The 16,014-nt window shown below is 42.8% G+C and overlaps 1 protein-coding gene across 12 annotated transcripts in view; it reads right to left on the reverse strand.

Moving 5' to 3' along the window:
• Positions 1-3,473: 3,473 nt before the first annotated feature.
• Positions 3,474-16,014, reverse strand: part of LOC137431267 (uncharacterized) — an 88,953-nt gene continuing 76,412 nt past the window's right edge. For 4 of the 12 annotated variants that reach the window (XM_068122389.2, XM_068122388.2, XM_068122391.2 and 1 more), the window contains exons 10-16: positions 14,730-14,766; positions 14,411-14,450; positions 14,237-14,290; positions 7,873-7,971; positions 6,055-6,094; positions 5,007-5,129; positions 3,474-4,678 (exon numbers count right to left, since the gene is read on the reverse strand). In XM_068122389.2, the coding sequence (XP_067978490.2) occupies positions 4,503-4,678; positions 5,007-5,129; positions 6,055-6,094; positions 7,873-7,971; positions 14,237-14,290; positions 14,411-14,450; positions 14,730-14,766 (569 nt within the window). In that variant the 3' untranslated portion in view covers positions 3,474-4,502. The remainder of the gene's footprint in view (positions 4,679-5,006; positions 5,130-6,054; positions 6,095-7,872; positions 7,972-14,236; positions 14,291-14,410; positions 14,451-14,729; positions 14,767-16,014) is intronic. The other 8 variants (XM_078781760.1, XM_068122392.2, XM_078781757.1 and 5 more) reach the window with 3 other exon arrangements.

Consider the following 16,014-nt stretch of genomic DNA (forward strand, 5'->3'; position numbering starts at 1 on the left):
AAAAAAGGGAATGAAGGACTGGAGGCAAGTTATCAACCTGCATAACAAACAGTGGGTTGGATGATCAATATACTCGAGTGAGACAGGAGTGGGATTGAAGTAATATCTGATGGTGCAGCCCATAAATCAACTAAAAGAAAATAGAGGCCTACATATCCCAGCAGTCAGAGAGAAACATGCTTAGAATCTTTGCATCCTCTGTTCAAGCAAATTATTCTCAGCTTCGGCCTCCACAGCATGAAGAAATGCCAGATATGTGGGAGCTCTGGCCCAAAGAAGAGAGCTGCACTTCAGAATTCTTATGATGGAAATAAAACTTTAACCTATAAATGCAAAAAGCTGCCCAATGTCCCAAAATGTGGATGGGTGTAACGAACTAAATGCAAATATATACGGTATATATATATATTCGTGGGCACCAGTGGGAAACCCACGGGCATAGAAGTATGACATTTGGACATCTTAAGTTAGATGCTGCACATTCAGTTTTCCAAAATGGGTACAGCCAATTCATTCGATTCTCTCCCCCTATCACTCCACTCATCCCTCCTTTCCCCTCTTGAAACCCCTCCCACATCGCTCCTCTCCAACCCCACCTCACTCTCCTCCAACCCCACCTCACTCTCCTCCAACCCCACCTCTCTCTCCTCCAACCCCACCTCTCTCCTCCAACCCCACCTCACTCTCCTCCAACCCCACCTCACTCTCCTCCAACCCCACCTCACTCTCCTCCAACCCCACCTCCCTCTCCTCCAACCCCTCTCTCTCCACCACTCACTCCTCTCCAATCCCTCATTACTCTCCAATCCTTCATCACTCTCCAATCCTTCATTACTCTCCAATCCCTCGCTGCACACACTGCACAAGGGAGAGCATTACTCATAGGGGAGAGGAGGAAAGGATTATACACAGGAGAGAGGAGGAAAGGATCGCACGCAGGGGAGAGGAGGAAAGGATCGCATGCAGGGGAGAGGAGGAAAGGATTGCACACAGGGGAGGAAAGGATCGCATGCAGTGGAGAGGAGGAAAGGATTGCACACAGGGGAGGAAAGGATCGCATGCAGGGGAGAGGAGGAAAGGATTGCACACAGGGGAGGAAAGGATCGCATGCAGCAGAGAGGAGGAAGGGATTGCACACAGGGGAGGAAAGGATCGCATGCAGGGGAGAGGAGGAAAGGATCGCATGCAGGGGAGGGGAGGAAAGGATCACATGCAGGGGAGGGGAGGAAAGGATCGCATGCAGGGGAGGAAAGGATCGCATGCAGGGGAGGGGAGGAAAGGATTGCATGCAGGGGAGGGGAGGAAAGGATCGCATGCAGGGGAGGGGAGGAAAGGATCGCATGCAGGGGAGGGGAGGAAAGGATCGCATGCAGGGGAGGGGAGGAAAGGATCGCATGCAGGGGAGGGGAGGAAAGGATCGCATGCAGGGGAGGGGAGGAAAGGATCGCATGCAGGGGAGGGGAGGAAAGGATTGCATGCAGGGGAGGAAAGGATCGCAAGCAGGGGAGGGGAGGGGAGGAAAGGATCGCACACAGGGGAGAGGAGGAAAGAATCACACAGGGGAGGGGTGGGAGGGTAGGGTGAAAAGTGACTTCCACCTTGACTTGACTCGACTTGAGAGGAGGGAGGGTAGAGAACCCTCCTTGACTGACTTCTGTTGTTCATTTTTAAAACTTGAAAGCATCAAATACACTTCGCTTTACAAATAAAAAATTGATTATAACCAAACTTTATTATTTAATAAATATTGTATTCCATAGTCTATATTATTCCATAGTCTATATTTTTCAAAGTACTGCATTGTTTAATTACATAGCTGGAAAAGAGTAAACTTGCCCTAAACTCTGTATATACACCTGGGGAATATGAAAAATATACAATTACACTATGGTTCCATCCCCAATTTCAGTATTCAGTCGCTGTACCTTTACTAAGTAATAATATAAATAACTAAGTCCTAGTAGGGAACTGTAAACGAACCCCCTCTCCACCTCCCTCCACTTCTCCCACCACCACCCCTCTCTCCTTTCCCCATCCCCGCATCGCGTCCGACCAGCCACGTTCAAAATGGCTGTTAGAATCCATTTCGCCGAATTTCTCAGCTTTTGCTGAAACTGAGAATTAAACCATCCTAGCGACTACGAAAAATGAAATCAGATGGTGAATCAGAGTTGAGATAAAACCATGAGAGAATCGGAATGGACTTTATATTGCAGGCCTGAATTTTATTTAAAATGCATTTTTTTCTATAAACGGTAACTTTCATCCAATTTACTTCCCGTTTTTTTTGCAACCGAGTCTAAAACCATCCTAGCGGTTAGGGAAAATGAAATCGGATATCGAATTAGACTTTAGATAAAACCGTAAGAGTCAGAAAGTAGCAGCGCAACAAAAGAGGCCTCAGGGCTATACGGTTCGAAAATAAATGGTGGAGATTTATTTTGGAAGCCCCTCCCAAAACGGGTGTAGCCACTCCCTCAACGGAGGAAGCCACACCCACGAACCGATAGATGGACACACTGGAGCAGAGTAATAAAGTGATATATTTACAGTATGCTTAAATGCACAGAATAGGTCCTCCCATCTGAAGTGTGCTTTTGGAGTAACAGTTTGTCAAATAAGATTAGAAATGTCAAGTGATGCTGCAGGGTTCAATAAATAAGGCAAAGGATTGGATCTAAAAGATTGACCTGGTGAACATCAGCCTCAAAACGAAAGACAAGACAGCATGTAGAATAATCTGCTTTTTCCAAATTAAGTTGACCTTGGTTTTTTGTAGAGAATAGAGCCTGTGATTGATGCTGTGAAGAGAACAGGTTGAGATGATTTGGTCATGTGTTGAGGAAGGATGAAAGTGACTGGTTGAGAAGAGTGACGGAAATGAATGGAGAAGGAAGTAGAGGACGGGGAAGACCGAGAAAGACTTGGCTAAAGGTGGTGGAAGAAGAAATGCGGGCAAGGGGGTTAACAAGTGGAGATGCAGAAAATAGGGCAAAATGGAGAATATTGTCATCGGGCCCGCAAGGCTAACCCCCGCTCTAGCAGGGAAAATGGCCTTTCAATGCATGTTGTTTTGATGTTGTTGGTGGTTTTTTGTCCATACTCCATTCTTTTTAAATGCTGAGTGATGAGGAAGCAGCACGTACCATTTTTACCAAGTCTTTGGTACGACTCAGTCAGGGTCGGGTTTGAATTCCCGACTTCCCAGACTCATAGCGGGGGCTCTAACCGTGATACCACAGAGTTTGGTCAGCCACCAACTTTGTCAATTTTCTAAATTCTCTTGCAAATTCACTGTCAGTAGTACCATATAATCGAAAGGCCATATAATACTCGACATTGCAGTCAATTGGCCAAGTAATTGAGAAAGTGAACCGATCAGCGATACAGTATGCACTCAATGCAGGAACAATGAATCCATTATATTACTACTGTATGGGAAAGACATTTTGTGCCGAATAAGAGAGACCGTGTGAACAGCAACATGGACAGGTTTGCAATGCAACTGCACACCTTCCACAAAAGTGTGGTGCAATCAATATGCAATAACCTGCTCGTTTTATTTCTTTAACATATAATCTTGACGCCAACAAGAAATGGAATATCTCTGGATGACATGTCAAACAAAATTGTCAACAACAAAAAAAAAGAGAGTACCCTTGTCCCCATGGTGGTGATGTTGAGCCACATGTTGAGCGAAAAGCATTCGATTGTGGAAGTTACATCCATTGGTATCTTTTGGAAATAGCAGGCCATTATATCCGAGCATCCTGCCCAAATGCCAAATTAACAGATGAAACCCAATTCAGCAGCACCACGATCGAGTAGCGATCCAAGGTACATTCTTAGTCATACTGATGTTAAGAACTGCCGAGGGTGTCTGTTATCCCTTACTTCTAGCAAAGTAGACAAACTTTGGAGGGGGTGGGGAGGTAGGTAAGAAAATCGACAACAGGGAAAAAGCCTCAATGACAAGAAAAACTTTTCATTCAAATCAGTACTTTTCAAAATGACCATAGTTTTATTTTACAATTCCTCTTCAAATAAAAACTTTTGGGGGGCAGGAAGGACGTTGGTATTCTACGAGTGTGATTAACATGCAAGTCCAGGGTTGTTAGTATGAGGTGCATATAGCACGGGGTCACTACTGCTGTTAAGTATGCAAAACGACGAGATGAAATTAAATCATTGCAAAGTGCTGGAATATTTTTTGCAAAGCAGGGAAACGAGAACATTTGAACACCAACCAATCCGGAGCGGTGGAAATCAAAATTCACGAAGAGGCCTGCAGGCTGCTTTAATTGAAAATGTATTCGAGTTCACAAAATAAGCAGAGTACGTTACATTATCACATTATTATCACTACGGACACGACTGACAAGTGCACTTGTTAAAATTGTACAATGTCAGCAATCGACTATGTCCTTTCACGAAACAGCTTCAAAATTCTCACAACCCCCAAAAAAACTATGACAACACTGAGAAAAATGAGGGCACACCCGCTAATAATCGGTGTATGGAGACGAGTAAGATTGGCCAAATGAAGTGGTGGCCGTAAATGGAGGCAAGGCAGAGAAAGGAGACGTCTTCAACTCAGTCGCCTGGCCCTTGTTAGTCACGCGGCGCTTGGCACGCCTCTGCCGGTAATAGGCAGCCTTCTTCTTTTTAGGTGGTCCGTCTGCAATGTTATGTGGCCCATGTGAGTTTGCAGCAAACGCTGTATCGTTAAAAACACCCAACCCAAAGTAATAACGGTGTTAGCCTCCTGGCATTCCCTTCTGAATCCCTGGCTCATGTCCGATACCAAAATCAAAATCCCAACCGTCATTGCAGTCCTTGCAATTTATCTTAATGAGCATGGATGTCTCCTGTCAACCTTTATCCTGCATGCAATTTATGGACAAACTTCATAAGCGGGAGACCACTGCAAATGAAAATAAATCGGCACGTTGGACTGGGTTACACTTGAGACTGAAAGAAAAAAAGACTGTTGGAAAGTTACTTACGCTTGTTTGCGACCAAGATGGAGTAATTGCCCCTTTCTCTGAGCATCTCGTTCGCATCTCTCGGCTGTGGACACCCTTGAGGATTCCCAAAGAGGTACATCGATGAACTAGTACCAGCAAAACCTAGAAGAGACACCAAGGATATCGGTATTCCATGGCACCAACAATGTCATTTATACACACAAATGGTGAATGATGTGGTTTAAAAACAAGTTGCGACCCCGCACGTATGAAGCTAAAAGTGTAGTTAAGCAATCGGTTCCCTTCGTCTGTCTGTCTGCAGACACTGGTCGATGCCGAAAGAAATACTTTATTTCAATTTAACGTTATATTTTGAACACTGTAGATCATGAATTGGAACACAAATCTGCAGTTTAGCACTACTTTGGCAATTTGTATGGAATCTCGCCCTGAGCGCAATGTGCAGAGGAGTGAGGTAATGTGTTTATTCTGTCAAACAAAATTGAAAATCATTCTCATCAGGAAGCCTACTGTTGTAAGGATGTCATAAATGAGAAACAACAGGCACAAAGTACTAATGTAAAGTGTTAAATAAGGTGGTGTAAAATACATCAACGGCAGTAAACTTCCGATTTTTAATTTTTTTTCCCTACAGGCTTCAAAATCTTTATTTTATTTCAATTTATCTATATACTTGAGCACTGTAGAACACAAATCGCCTTCTTGGCACTTTCAAAAACCTTCCGTTTAGCAGTACGTGGACAAAATATGATGCTATTTTCCATCATCTCGACCAATCAAATTTGCCACTCGTGGTCTGTCTCGGCATTGGGGAATATCGAGATTCAGACAAAATTGCGGCTCGTAGGAAATATAGATTGTGCTCGGAAACGCAAAGCAAGAGTTTCAAAGACCCTTACAACGTCCTTTTTCTCTTCTCAAGACTACATGAGGTAAGGCGTGTTCTATGAACTCTCTAGTTACAAAATGTCCCAATCAACAATGTGCAGTACTCTAAATCCACAATCGCACAGTGCTCAACCAAATGGAAAATGCAATGAACATCCAACATAAGATGTAAACACACCTGGAAGTTCGTATGGATTATTGTAGTTTCCCCCTTTGTTCTGAATGGAGGAAAAAAAAAAAAAAAGACCAACATGCATCACATTTAAACATTAGCTGCAATTAAAAACAGCAAATGATCCATCGCATACCAATAACTAGTGCTGGGCCTCTTAGAAAATTTGACTGTAACCGATTACCCATTAAAAATAAATAAATTAAATAAAACGGCCGATATCGATTATAAAGTGGTAAATAATAATGCCATAGTTGAAGTGGATACCGTACCGGATCGATGCCCAGCCCGCGATTGATGTTATTGAGTGGCTGTGAATCGATACATTTTAAATCCATTCTCTAATCGATTGGTCCATCGAACGGCACAGCATGCTGTCATTTTCAAAGGAATGATGAGCTGAGCACCGTGTGCTCATTCGATAAGCTGTTGACGGATATAAAATGAAGCGTTTCGTGCTTGTCTGGTCGTGTGAAAAGCAAGTTTTATACAAAATGCAATAAAGGGAGTCCCCGGTTACAAAGGGATTCTGCTCCTTCCGTACATTTATTCAAAGTGATCGGCCCAAAGTTTGTTCAAGCGGGTTTAATCAGAAAATAATTACAAATAATGCTGGACTTCGGCATCGTGCAGCAAAACGTTGATCTCCATCCTGATAAAGCAACACTTACTACTTCCTGATACTGAGCTACTACTACTGAGCAGCATCCTGATGCTACTGCTACTTCTTGCTACTGCTACTTTCTGATGAAGCAACTAATGAAGGAAGGAGGAAGAAACGCCCAAGCCAGCGCACCACGAACCGGTATGCACTTATAACGTACCTATATGTTGAATGAATGATCGTTTTAAGGCCATTTTCCCCCGCTAGAGCAGGGGTTAGCCTTGCGGGCCCCATGCCAATCATGGTTCCCTGTTTTAGGCAATGTTTTTATGGCCGGATGCCCTTCCTGACGCCAACCCTTAGTCGCCTCTTACGATGCGCAGGGATACGGTGTACCTATTCTAAATCGGGGTACACACCGGGATCATTCATCCCAGCAAGCTGGAACTCAATTTGTCGACCTCGGAAGGATGACAGGCTGAGTCAACCCCCCTTGGTGCTAATTCAGCGATCGACCGGGATTCGAACTCAGGGATCCCAAGCCTGTGCCCTAACCGCTAAGCCAACACCATGTTAACGTGTTATAATGGGGCTGTCGAAGACTGCATATGAAATATGCCCCTTTTTCTCGGGGCCCCAGAATACTGTCGGTCCGCCTTTGAAATGTGAAAAATATATATTTAACTGACACTTTGTATACACACCTGGAATGTATGACGTCATGATGTACTTTGTCAGGAAGTAAGTAAATCCCTTTGTCCTCGCAGCTGTTTCTAAAGCAATTGGTTAATTTATATGAATTGGGTGTGCTTTAGAAAAGGTAATGTTGTTTCTCTTTGTGAGTTTCAAAGCAAAATAAATTTGATACAGACTTCCGAGCTGCATTAACATGTTTTCAAAATTACCGAGCCCAATTTTTTCTACTCCCCACACGACAATTGGCAGCTGTTTATAAAGAATAATGTTTATACACATCTCCTTGAAACGTCTACAATACGTTATTTTAATTTGTTGAATGAAATTCTACCGAAACAAGGGTGAAAGCTACTCAAGGCCTTTGGGTTGTGTACAGTCCAAGTCCAAGCTTGGACTGCACAGTTCTGTAATCGGTAATCACACTGACTCCAATCAGCCGATTACCGATTCCAATATCAGCCCAGCACTACAAATAACAGTCTGTGGCATCAATAAGGTGTGGGTGGTTGTTTGCAGGTCGGTACCGATGCTTCCAGGCGATAATCGAGAAGAGATTTTGTTAGAGCACGTGAGGCTTTCAGTGCCAAGTCTGCTTCTTCATCACATGATATTTTGAAGTTTATCTGTGGGGGATATATTGGTATGGGTTCAGAACACAAAGAACGAACACAGTTGGACACAAAAATGATCGACATACAGTTAAGCCCAAAATTATTCATACCCTTACCAAATTCGGAGTATTTTGAATCGTGTTATTTGAGGAATGAGTTTCTTGTGGCTTATGTTACATAAGAATGTGACAAACAGCTGAAAGAATCACTGCAAGAGACATTTCAAGAAATACATTGTTTCGGCGGTATTTTATTGACAACAACAACATGCATTTTAAGGCCATTTTCCCTGCTAGAGCGGGGGTTAGCCTTGCGGTCCCCATGACAATCTTCTCCATATTGCCCTATTTTCTGCATCTCTCCTTGTTAACCCCCTTGCCCGCATTTCTTCTTCCACCATCTTTGGCCAAGTCTTTCTCGGTCTTACCCGTCCTCCACTTTCTTCTACATTCATTTCCATCACTCTTCTCAACCAGTTACTTTCATCCTTCCTCAACACATGACCAAACCATCTCAACCTGTTCCTCTTCACAGCATCAATCACAGGCTCTATTCCCATCATCTTTCGCAATTCATCATTTGTCTTCCTCTCTCTCAACGATACTCCGCACATCCACCGAACCATTCACATTTCCACCCTTTCCAGCCTTCGTTGCTGCTCTACATTCATGACCCATGTCTCGCTCCCATAAATCATAACACTTCTCACACATGCAGCATACACCTTTCCCTTTAGCTTCAACGACACTCCCCTCCTCATCAGCACGCCACTCAGTTCCCGAAACTTCTTCCATGCACATCTCACTCTAGCAACCGTTGCCGTGTCTGATCCACCTTCTCCATTCAGCATGTCTCCGAGGTAGCAAAATGTTTTCACACCTTCCAGCTTCACGCCGTCTCCAAGATCCAACTCAACATTTCCTCCATCTGCAGCTCCCTCTGTGCACACCTTACATTTGAATGTAGCTGCCACACTGGTTAATGACCCTCTCAGACCACTACATTTTTGATGAACCCACTCAGCGCACATTGTACATTGAATGGAGTTCACTCCGACACCCTTCATGCACACAGCACATGGCCACTTCCCAGTTCTTTCCACCTCACCACATGCTTTACCACTTGCCTTCACCTTCGTCTTTCCTATATTCACCTTCAGACCTTTTGTCTCCATACATTCCTTCCACCTGTTCATCTTTTCCTTCAGTCCATCCATACTTTCCGCAATCAACACCAGATCATCTGCATACAATAACTCCCAGGGTAAACCCTCCTTTACGTTCTGAGCCAGCACCTCCATCACAGCTACAAATAGTAGTGGACTTAGTACCGACCCCTGATGCACTCCCACCTTCACCTCAAACTCACCACTGTTCCCGTCCTTTGTTTTATTGACAGATTTACCAAAAATGTCATGTCCAGAATTATTCATACCCTTGCTTAGATCAGTTCAAAGTCACATTCAGTAATCAATGGAAAAGCCTCTGTTTGTGATCACAGCCTCCAAACGGTTCTTATACTTGCTCACAATGTTTTTGCATGTCTCTACAGGGATTTTGGCCCACTCCTCCTTCACGAAGGTCTCCAAGTCTTTGAGGTTGGAAGGCTTCCTTGCCATCACTTGGGTCTTGAGCTCCCTCCACAAATTCTCGATTGGGTTGAGGTCCGGACTTTGGCTTGGCCACTCTAGAACATCTACATCATTATCCCGGAACCATTTCTTGACTGACTTGGCGGTGTTTTGGATCGTTGTCCTGCTGATATGTCCAATGCTGCCCGAGGTGAAGTTTCTCCGCGGACTGTTTGATGTTTTCCTCCAGGATCTTGATGTACTGCTCCTTTTTCATGATGCCATCCACTTTGACGAGATTGCCGGGCCCACTGGCTGAGAAACATCCCCAAAGCATTATGCTCCCGCCTCCATACTTGACGGTCGGGACTGTGTTCTTCGGGTTGTTTGCTTCACCTTTTTTTCGCCAAACGAAAGCAACATCTCTGTGCCCGAAAAGCTCCATTTTCATCTCATCCGACCACAGAACTGATGACCAAAAGCTTGGATCTTTGTCCAGGTGCGCTCTTGCAAATGCCAGACGAGTTTCTCTATGCCTCTGTTTCAGGAGTGGAGTTTTTCTTGGTCGGCGTCCCTTGTGCAACGTCCGCTGGAGTGTCTGCTTTGATATCTTGGTCCCAGACTCGCCAAGGTTGTTCAGGAGAGCCTTGATGGTGATCCGTGGATTGTTGTTGGCCTCTCGCCATACTTTTCTTGCCAGACGAGGTGACACCTTTGGCTTCCGACCACGTCCTTCAATGTTTTTTAGTGTGGAACTCCTTGTACTTCCTAATTATGCTTTGTATGGTGGCAACTGGCACCCGGAATTGCTTCGAAATAGCTTTGTAGCCTTTCCCCTCCTTGTGAGCATTCACAATGCACAACCGAAGGTCCTCACTGAGTTCTTTCTTCTTCGCCATGCTGACTATGAACTGAGAATGATTGCATCAGCTCCCCTTAATTTATAGTCTAAAAGCAGAGTGTTGTTCTATAACATTCCTCGCTGTACATTCAATAGACCACATTTGTATTGTATTCAGATTTTATGCACACATCTTGGAATAATTGCATAACATTATAAAGAATCTGAGGAATGTCAAAAGCATGTGCATTATCACAAACATTGGCCTCAATTCTGAGACTTGGTATGGGGTATGAATAATTTTGGACAGGCATAAAAACAATAACTATTAACATTAATTGTTATGCCAATAATGTCGAGCCAAAATATAATGTGGATTTGTTCATGCCAACTAAATGTCCTTGCCTGAAGTGAAAGTTCCACCACTTTAGCTTGTATGAGATAAATGCAAAAAACTCAAGATTTTTCATAGGGTATGAATAATTTTGGGCTTAACTGTAGGTACCATGTTAGGATATACAGGATGAGGCATGCACAAACAAAAAATAAAACAAGAAGACGTCATGCAGATCACGATACTTGCAAAATCCACCCCTCCCACCCAAAAAAGGTTGCCATTGATCCATCAAATTGTCCATTTTATTAAGATTAAAATTGGAGATTTTTATCAAAGCTCGGGTGAATAGGATGAAAAGTGACGATTTTTCAGATGAAAATTGATGATTTTAGAAGTTTGACCGAGAATTGACGTTTTGACCTCAAAAATAGTTGGTTTCTCAATTCAGTGATGCGCTATGTAATTGCTGTTTAATTTCAATTTTTTAGGGGATACAAGATCGAGGTTCATGTAAGAGCTAACATTAATCACAAAAAAAAAAACGGACACACTAAACATACAATAAAGGGAGCGGGAGAAAAGATGGGGAGAGAGGGGGAAGCACACAGTACAACAGCAGAGAACAGGGACATCGGGAGATCTGTGGGAGGGAGAGGGCTTGGGGGGGAGGAGGCATGGGAAGATGGGGGTTGGGGGGGATGGGAGAGGTACAAAACACATGGACACTGCTCGGACTTCCAGGAAAGAAGTTGGTATTTCAAAAAAGTGGATCTGGGGTGCATTAACAAGAGTAGAAACGATCAAGGTTTTGGATGGGGGAAGATAAGAGATGGCGGTGAACAGCTGTTTTAAAGACCTGGAGGGAGGAGTGGGATTGAAGAGAGTGAGGGAGTTTGTTCCAGAGGCAGGAGAAAAGAGGAATGAAAGAGTGAAGTTGAGCAGAGAGTCTTGATTTTCGCAATTTCACCAGAAGAGGGTTGTTGGCAGATCTTGTGCGACCTGCAGGAATATTTGGGGGACAGAGCACAGATAGAGCTGGGGGAGCAAGGCCGGTGAGGAGTCGGCATAAGACAGAGAGACCACCTACCTGCCTGCGGTGAGTGAGTGAAAGGCCCTCACAATCGGCTTCATCACGGGAGATTCCAATGATTCTGAAAGCTTTGGTTTCAACAGCGTGACGCCGAGCTAGGTGTGAGGCAGGAGCACCAGCTCAGAGGGGAGAGCAGTATTCCATTGAGCTGCAGATGAAAGCCTTGTATGTGTTGAGGAGCTCAGGTGTGCCAAGGAAGGACTTCGCATGATGGGGGATGACCAGTCGGCGACTGTCTTTGGAGGCCAGCTTGGAAATGTGGTTTTCGGAGAGACAAAGTCAGAGTGTGAGATTTGTCAGGATTGAAAAACATGTTCCACTTGTTTGACCAGTCCGATTTTATCCAGGTCTGCAGAGTGAGGAGGCTGCAGACTGCCGATCTGAGGGATGAGGAATGGAGCAGCAGAGAGTGGAGTCATCAGCAAAGAGATAGAGAGGATTTTCCAGAGAGTCGGAGAGATCATTGAGGAAGACCAGAAAAAGCACAGGGCCCAGAACACTGCCTTGGGGGACCTCCAGCCTGAACAGGAAGGGGAGATGAGAGAAATCCATTCAAGGCCACACGTTGACTACGACCAGAGAGGACGTCGGCAAGCCATGCGTGGAGAGTTCCATGGATACCATAGGAGGAGAGTTTGGTGAGCAGAGCGGGGTGGCAGACCATATCAAAGGCACGTGATATGCAAGGGAGACGGCTCTGATTTCCTGTTTGGCATTGAGGACCTCCATCTATTGTTGAGACAGCAGAAGCAGCATGTCCAGAGCAGAGTGACCTGGCCTGAATCCAAATTGATGATCAGAGATCAAGCCATTGGAGAAGAAGAAGGATATGATATCCGAAGCAATGATAGATTCCATGACTTTGCTGATAATTGGGAGCAGGCTGATTGGTCTGTAGTTGCAAGGATCTGTTTTTGCACCTTTTTTGTGTAATGCGGTATTGTTGGCTGATTTCCAAGCTGAAGGCAGATGACCTTGAGCAAAAGAGAGGGTGAAGATAATTCAGAGAGGGTGTGAAAGAGCGGCAGAGCAGGATTTTAGGACCCGTGGGCTGATGCCGTCTGGTCCAGTTGCAGAATCAGAGTTGAGGTTTGACAGAAACTTCTCCACCTTGTCAGGAGAGGGCACAGAGTCCAGGAGCAGTTGGGTTCGACTGGGTACGGTGGGTACAGAGATGGGTTTGGAACACAAGATTTTGAGGCAAACACAGAGTTGAGGCATTTGGCTTTGAAGTTAATAGGTAGAAAAGTGACTTTTTCTGATGAAAAGTGATGATTTTGGAAGTTTGATCTTGAGTTGACCTTTGACCTTTCGACCATAAAATAGCTGGTTCCCGAGTCAGTGACAATGTGCAAATGCTGTTAAATTTTTCAAGTGAATCAGATGAAAAATTGCGATTTTAGAAATTCGACCTCCAGATGATGACATTTGACCTCAAAATCAATGGGCTTCTCAATTGTGACAACCTTTACAGCTTAGTGAAGTTTCATGACGATCGGTTTAGAATCGTGACCTGTATGCGAGTGACAAACAAACAGACAGACAGAATAACAAACACAACCAACCAATCGAAGATTTTGCAAGTAATAAACTAGAAGGCATGTGAAAATGCAAAGCCCGTCCACGTCAATTTGTATTCAGTCAGCTTCTTCTTCTGTGTGCTCAAAATGACGAAAACAGTTGAAAAGAAAAATCCAAAATCAAAATTGATGATTTTATCCAGCCTTGACCTTTGACCTTAAAAAAATAACATCAACTTCTCCCTTTTGAATAGTGAACCAATTTCGTGACCTGATAAACAAATTCCTGAAATTTCAGGTCAATCGGGTGAAAATTGGTGATTTTACGCAACCTTAAACTTTTGATCTAAAAAAACAAAAACAAAAAAAACAATCGGCTTGTTGCTTTTGATAGGTGAACCGACTCAGTGACCCAATATGCAAATTATTAACATTTCAGGTCAATCGGTTGGAAATTTATGATTTTAGGTGATGCTGACCTAACCTAATTCTAATCTTTTGACAAAATATTAATTTGCCTTCTCCATATTCTCATAATAAAGCTTTGTTGAAAATTTGATGACAAAACTCCAATGGTAAATTTAAATTTCAGGTCAATTGGATGAAAATTGATGATTTTATGTGACTGACCGTGCACTTTAACCAAACTTTAGATTGTGGTAAAACCGAGCTTTTGACTAAAATATTAATTTGCCTTCTCCGTATTATCGACACAAAGGTTTGGTGAAAATTTGATGACAATACCTCAAATGGTAAAAAAGATACGGCCCATACACACAGACATGGACACACACACGGACACACACAGACACACACACACGGACACACACAGACACACACGGACACACACGTGATTGCAAAACCCCATCTCCTGCTGTGCAAGGGATGGGCTAACAAGCAAGCAAAACTAAAACCCAACCAGATGATTGAGAACGACGATGTTGGCAATTCCCGAAGTCATAAAATTGTTGTCCTGAAAAAAAAACATTTTTTTTTGAAAAACAAACTTCAAAATATTAAATGTAAGCAAGCATTATATTTTTAATTGCTTTGGAAAAAATTATGTATGGTAAAATTAATTGGTGTTCCTTACAAAGAGGCTATTGGGAGCAAACTGCCTCTGTGGATTTCTTCTGAAAAAAAGAGCAAAGGATGACACGCACCGATTATGTGTGGGAGCTACTCCATCCTCAATCCTAACCCCTGCCTTAAACTCTACCATTCAACAAAATCCTCCGATTTTCAGCAAGCATCAAACAAAATGATCAGTGAATACTTTATAAGTGTGCAGCATGGGTACTGTGGCAAAAAAGAAAAAATAATCAAGAATCTAAATTTGTTCATCACGTCTCCATCTCTGTACATCTAAAGTCAAATACAACAAAGGTGAACTGAATACGGCTGTTGCATACCTGTCTTTACGCTGGTTCATTTTTCTCAATAATTCACCTGCATAAAAACGAAAAAAATGATGTGGCATGAAACAGAGGAAAGGTCTTTACCGGAAGCAGGAAATTTGACAACCGTGGCAGTAGTTAAAAAAACAAAAGTAATGAAAAGTAATGCAAACAATAATGGTGAATCCCATTCAATCCTGTTTCTTATGTCAATTATATTCAGAAAACACTTATATTAATGAATATAATATTCAATGTTTTTTTTTGTTTTTTTTTCAACATTTCTATTTTATTCATGCAACAGTAATATAGCGCCCTACCGAACAGTATTTCTGATTACACACCGCCTTTTAAAGCATCACAAAGCAGGTTACTCTACTTGCAACACAGGTGAGAAAAGGATACGAACAAAAAAGCAACTATTTCAAAAATGCATTCGCACAACTTTTAAAGGGTGAAAGTTAATTTATTTATTTTCTCTTAAAACCTGTTGTTCAAAACACTATACCATTTATTTATTACATAAGCAAAAATGGCTGAATTTCCCTCTGCACTGTATTCTCCACACGTGAAGGGTGGCGGACTGATGCGACATGATGCTTCACAGAGGGGAGGACGCACGTGACCTCAAAAATTCGTCTCACATGCATACGTAAATCTATATCTACAAGATTGGTATTCCGGTCAGTGAAGCAACGGGTCTTATATTCTAGTAATAATAACTACAGCGAATTTAATGGCGAGCCATCACAAATCCCCATGCTTCCCACCAAAAGCAAATTTGAAATATGGCAAAAAATTCCTTTTTTTATATAATTTATTTTAATCAAATTTTTACTTCAACAATCTAAAGAAATCACTTCCACCATCAGTAGTGTATATATATGTTGCTTCTGGGACACTCTCATTTTTCCCATTGACTTACATGTTAATTTTTCCCCTCCCTCATTGCCCCTAAACACCTCTATTTCTCTCACCCTGTTCTTTACGAACCTTCTAACCTTTTGACATGTTATCCTTATTCATTAGACCACTTAAACAATGGTCCTTCTGTGTGAACCTGTGATCCTTCTGACCTTATGGACCTTTTAACCTTTTACTCTTAATATCATCTGGTGAATCATCTTTGGCCCACTCAAACAACGACCCTACAAATATTTGTTTATGCGTGGGAAATAATTTAATTCTCTTGCCACTCTCTTCACCATCTAATATATTAACAAAAAATATGTTTGAGTTTGGTTCTTTATTAAGATATTTTAACTGAGCTAAGATAAAATGGTAAACCTCCCTCAATGTT

This window comes from Myxine glutinosa, chromosome 7 (assembly GCF_964187855.1).
Source record: "Myxine glutinosa chromosome 7, kmMyxGlut1.1, whole genome shotgun sequence".
Lineage (NCBI taxonomy): Eukaryota > Metazoa > Chordata > Myxini > Myxiniformes > Myxinidae > Myxine > Myxine glutinosa.